The sequence below is a fragment of the Atta colombica genome, unplaced genomic scaffold, assembly GCF_001594045.1.
Source record: "Atta colombica isolate Treedump-2 unplaced genomic scaffold, Acol1.0 scaffold61, whole genome shotgun sequence".
Lineage (NCBI taxonomy): Eukaryota > Metazoa > Arthropoda > Insecta > Hymenoptera > Formicidae > Atta > Atta colombica.
In genome coordinates this window covers 236,851-242,232 of record NW_017259552.1, presented here as the reverse complement: position 1 = coordinate 242,232, position 5,382 = coordinate 236,851, and the positions used below count along the sequence as shown (strand labels likewise).

The following is a 5,382-nucleotide window of genomic DNA, read 5'->3' as shown; positions in this document are numbered from 1 at the left end:
ACGTTGCTCCCTCTGACTATCACTTGTTTCGATCAATGGCACACGGCCTGACCAGCACTTCCGGTCTTATGAAGAAGTAAAAAATTGGATCGATTCGTGGATAGCCTCAAAAGATGACCAGTTTTTTCGACGCGGGATTCGTACGCTACCCGAAAGATGGGAGAAAGTAGTGGCCAGCGCTGGACAATACTTTGAATCATAAATGTATAACCAGTTTTTTATAATAAAGCCTCAAATTTCGGAAAAAAAACGGCGGAAGCAAAGTTGTACACCTAATATATTAGTATATATGTTCTTTATTATTTTTTTAAATATAACTACACGCACGCTCGCAGGCATTTTAATCGCCCCAGGCGAATATCTCTGAGACTAAGAGAGATACAAGAAAAAGTTTTATATGAAAGTAGTAAGTTTTCTTAGAAAAAAGAAGGTGGAAATAACGGATAACCACTACCAAGATCAGATCAAAGTCAACATGAATTTTTTAAATGGAACCCCCATTTTTTATTATATATTCTTGTAGCACATCTCAGAGTTTTCGAAAATACTATAATAAAATATTTTTCATTAAGTTTCGAGTTATAGGATTCGAAAGTTACAATACTGCCGGCATTACTCAAGGTGTCCAATCGGCTAAAAACTTCATGAATTGTTTAGAATCATGACCTGGATAACATTTGTCAAGATCAAGGCCATTGGTGATTATATCTCTTATTTTCATTTTTATGTAAAAATGAATTTTCAGTACAAAACTGAAAGTAAGAAAAACAATCTCCAATGACCTTGATCTTAACAAATATTTTCTAGGACATAATTCTGAATAATATTCAGAAATTTTAGCGGTCGGATACCTTGCGTAATGCTAATGGCGATACTGTAACTTTCAAGCATTATCATTTGAAAAGTATTTCATGAAAAAATTTACTATAGTGATAGATAGTTATAGTGATAGATATAGAAATATTTTATTATAGTGTTTTGGAAAGCTCTCGAGATGTACTACAAGAATATACAATAAAAAGTGGGGGTTCCATTAAAAAAATTCATGTTGACCTTGACTTGATCTTGATAATGCCTCCTATTCAAAATTCGTTATTTCCACCTTCTTTCCCTTCAAGAAAACCTACAATTTTCATGTAAAACTTTTTCTTGTGTCTGTCTTAGTTTCTGAGCCTGGGCGATTAAAATGCCCCATCATGTATATAATATTTTGTCAAAATATTTATTTCAATCAATATTTCTAATTTAGTTTACAATATTAAATTTGACACACACCTTTTACTAGGTATCGCCTCGCCGCAATAGATCATGGCCAATTCTCATTTATTGATATAAAACACAATGATTGGCCTGTAATATTAATCACCAATCCAAAAAATATGCTATTTATGATGCCACAAAAAGAAAATTTGGAATCTATTATCAAATCCACGCATGTCAGGTAAGCCCTTTTTTTTATCGATGCTCTCGTAAGAGTTTTTTTATTTATGAAATTATTTGAAAATTATAAAATTCAACTTATAAGCTTGTTTTAGAATACTAGCATTTTCTACGGTTCCGTTAAAAACTGTCGAAATTCAATTAGATAATGATGTTTGGCAAAAATGTGATCATGTAAATGGACCTCTCTATGTATTGCCATGGAACTCGACGAGATATAAGGAGGGTATTCATCAGATAACAGTTAATAAATATTTTTTAAATTACTTATGAAAAATTAATATACTAGCAACTAACTCAAAACATATATATATATATATATATATATATATATGTGTGTATATATACACACACACACACACATTGTTTCTGCAAATAAAATTATTTTCTATTTTAGGTATGTGTAGTTGATAATGAAAACAGAAGGAAAATTGTATCATATTCTTTTTCCCTTGATGGATCATGGTTATCCGTTTCTATTCTTCCAAAGTTAGTACTGATGGCTAACATAGTTTATATTGTAAGTTAAAACAAATCACAATTCTAAATATTTACATAATGGTACATGTAATAATTTAATCTTATTTTTCATAGTTTCAGTTCCTATTCCTCGTTACATTGATATTAGCAATTATTCCGCTGTGCTTCCTTCGATTCGTTCACATGTATTACAAGAGTAAGTATGAGCGTAAAATTTATGTGTACCTATTTCATATTTTATCATAAAGTGTACACTATTAAATAAAATAATAATATTATGGTTCAATAAAAATAAATAAACATTACTCAACAATAAGGATTATGAGCCAAATTTTAATATATTTAAAATTATTCAAACGTTTCGACTTTTTTGTTATCTTCAGTGTTTACAATGTTTGGAAAATTAAATGCAATAAATTAATTTTCTGTAACAATTGGATACATATAATTATAGTTATGTAACATAATCATGATCATAGATTCTTCATATATTAATGCCGTAACAATATAATTTCTTTTCTCGTGTAATTTAGTTAGTTAACATTCATCTACGAGTGTGTCTAGCAGTCGCAATTTATGATTCATATTAATAATCGATTGAAAATATTGAGTTAATCAATAAGAGTTATAAACACATATTCTGTCAATTATAAGAATAAATACAACAGATTATAAATTATAAAACAAATAGTAAATAAATGATCGTTACAATCACTGTTCACATATATAATCGTTAAATAAAACAGATCTTTATAAATATATAATAAATTAAAAATTGTATATATGTATATACTTCAAACGGGAAGACGTAGCAATGATATTAGTCCTATAATTAAAGACAATAAGGGATCGATTATGTAACTCTTAACGACAGTCGTTCATGTCAAGAGCGCAGCTCTTTTACTCTACATAATATTTGCGCAATGACATCAATGACTGTCGTTAAGAGTTACAGAATCGACTTTTGAATCAATTAATTTTTGAAGCAAATTGCGATCTGAGTAAAAAAATTAAAACATGTTTAGTCAGAAACTAGCGACGTTCTAATACTATGTAATAATCCAGAGCGAAAGCGAATAAGGGAAATGTCACAATCGTTCTAGATAGGGTCGATTATATTTCAAAAATAGAAATAATTTTTTCAGACACAGATACATACAAAATAATAGATAAAAATCCTAAATAAGTTGACTTCTGGATTATAGTTTTTAGTAATCTGTTATATTGTCTATTCTTACACATCATCGTCAATAGCATATGAGAAGCTCCTAGTTATATAAAAAATGGCTTCCATTTGGTCGAGAAATTAAAAGCCCATTTTGATTCTAACTATGTTTTGATATCGTTAAATGTTGTGTCTTTGTTGATGAACAAAGAATTAGCATTAAAATATTAAAAAGAATATTAAAAAGAGATTATATATCGATATAGGATATATCAAAAAAGACAAGCATTCCGTTAAAAGAATTTTTAGCTTTCATCCATTCTTAACGATACATTTTTTTCATTCAACAACAAAATTTATAAGCAAGCTTTTGGTGCGCCAATGGGTTCACCATTGTTACCAATTATTACTGATTATACAGGATCTTGAAGCAATAGCGATCCAAAAATTACTGTAGTTATTATTCTACTTTCGATATGACATCGTTTTAGTATCATCATTAGGAAGTACTAATGAAATATTAGAAATATTTAACTCTTTACACATCAGACTACAGTTCACTATGGAGATCGGTATTGATGATAAATTAAGTTTTTTAGCCATTATGATTATTGATAATCATAAGATTATTTTTAATAGATACCAGAAGATTATTTGTTCAGGCAGATTCCTTAATTTTCTTTCACATTACCTTTCAAATCATAAAAAAGACGTGGTTTTTGGTTTGTGAATAGAATAATCAGATTGTCTCATCCTAGGTTTCAGGATGAGACAAAGAACTTGATTGATGCTATTCATATCTTTTTAAATAACTATCCTCTTTCCTTCATTTTTTCAACAATAGAAAAAAGATTAAAATACACATACACAATAATAATATAAAACAAAATGTTCATATCAATTAAAAAAAATTTTTTCACAATTTCATATGTAAAATCTATTTCTGAAAGTCTATAACCAATAAGTATAATTGTAACCTAGCATATTCCATCTTTAATACTCTAATATTCTAAAAAGCTTTATAACTAGAGGAAAAGATCAATTAGATTTTTTTGGCTAATCATAATATTATCTATAAAATTTTTTGTGAAGACTGTGAAGCGAATTACATAGAATCAAAAAAAAAAAAACTAAAAAGAGAAAAAAAACTTAAATGAACACATTTCGGACATTAAGAAAAAAATTGATTCTCCGTCAATGATTACTGATGTATAAATTACAATCACAATTTCAATTTCAATTGAAGACGTAAAGATTTTAGACAAAGCTATCTTACAATAAAAGATTAATCTCCGAAATGGTTCATATAAAAGTAAAAAATTAGGATTGAACAAACAAAATGATACTGAATCCTTATCTACAGATCTTGCAGTCTCTTTCCCCTTTATAATGTTTCTTCTTATTTCCTTCGTTTCTATCCCTATCTCTTTTTCCCTTCCAATCTCATCCTTACTTCCAACAGTTACAAAAGCTGTTATTACATAGTATCAGAACGTCGCTAGTTACTGATTGAATGTGTTTTAATTTTATGACTCGGGTCGCAATTTGCTTCAAAAAATTAATTGATTTATGTCCATTTCCACCAATATAGGTTAACTTTAATCTCGGTTTAACTTACTCTTCGTCTTTTCTAAAGATTAGAAAAAGATGAAGAGTAAGTTGAACCGAGATTAAAGTTGATCTACATTGGTGGAAATGGGCTTACTGTCTTTAATTATTGGAATAATATCCTTGCTATGCCTTCTCGTTTGAGAGAACGTATGTACACAATTTTTAATTTATTATATATTTATCTTATTAGATTTTAATTTATTATATATATTATTATATATTATATATTTATTATATATAAGATCTATTTTATTTAACGATTATATATTATGTAAACAATCAGTGAATGTAACGATCATTTATTTACTATTTGTTTTATAATTTATAATCTATTGTATTTATTCTTATAATTGACAGATTGTGTACTTATACTCTTTTATTGATAACTCAATATTTTCAATCGATTATTAATATGGACCATAAATTGCGAGATTAATAATTGCTAGACATAATTCTATAGATAAATGTTAATTAATTAACTAAATTACAAGAAAGAAGGAATTATATTTTTATGGCATTAATATATGAAGAATCTACGGCCATCATTATATTAGTGTAATTATAAGTTCAGAATTATATGAATAAGTTCAGAATTATTGCGTTCAATTTTCCAAATATTGTAAACTGAAGACGGCCTGACAAAAAGGTCGAAACGTTTGAATAATTTTAAATATCTTAAAATATAT

General features: G+C 27.7%; 1 protein-coding gene across 4 annotated transcripts in view; it reads left to right on the top strand.

Moving 5' to 3' along the window:
• LOC108692127 (transmembrane protein 62-like) overlaps nucleotides 1-5,382 on the top strand; it is an 11,650-nt gene that overhangs the window by 4,589 nt on the left and 1,679 nt on the right. For all 4 annotated transcript variants that reach the window (XM_018200277.1, XM_018200278.1, XM_018200276.1 and 1 more), the window contains exons 7-10: nucleotides 1,286-1,441; nucleotides 1,536-1,683; nucleotides 1,838-1,960; nucleotides 2,035-2,116. In XM_018200277.1, the coding sequence (XP_018055766.1) occupies nucleotides 1,286-1,441; nucleotides 1,536-1,683; nucleotides 1,838-1,960; nucleotides 2,035-2,116 (509 nt within the window). The remainder of the gene's footprint in view (nucleotides 1-1,285; nucleotides 1,442-1,535; nucleotides 1,684-1,837; nucleotides 1,961-2,034; nucleotides 2,117-5,382) is intronic.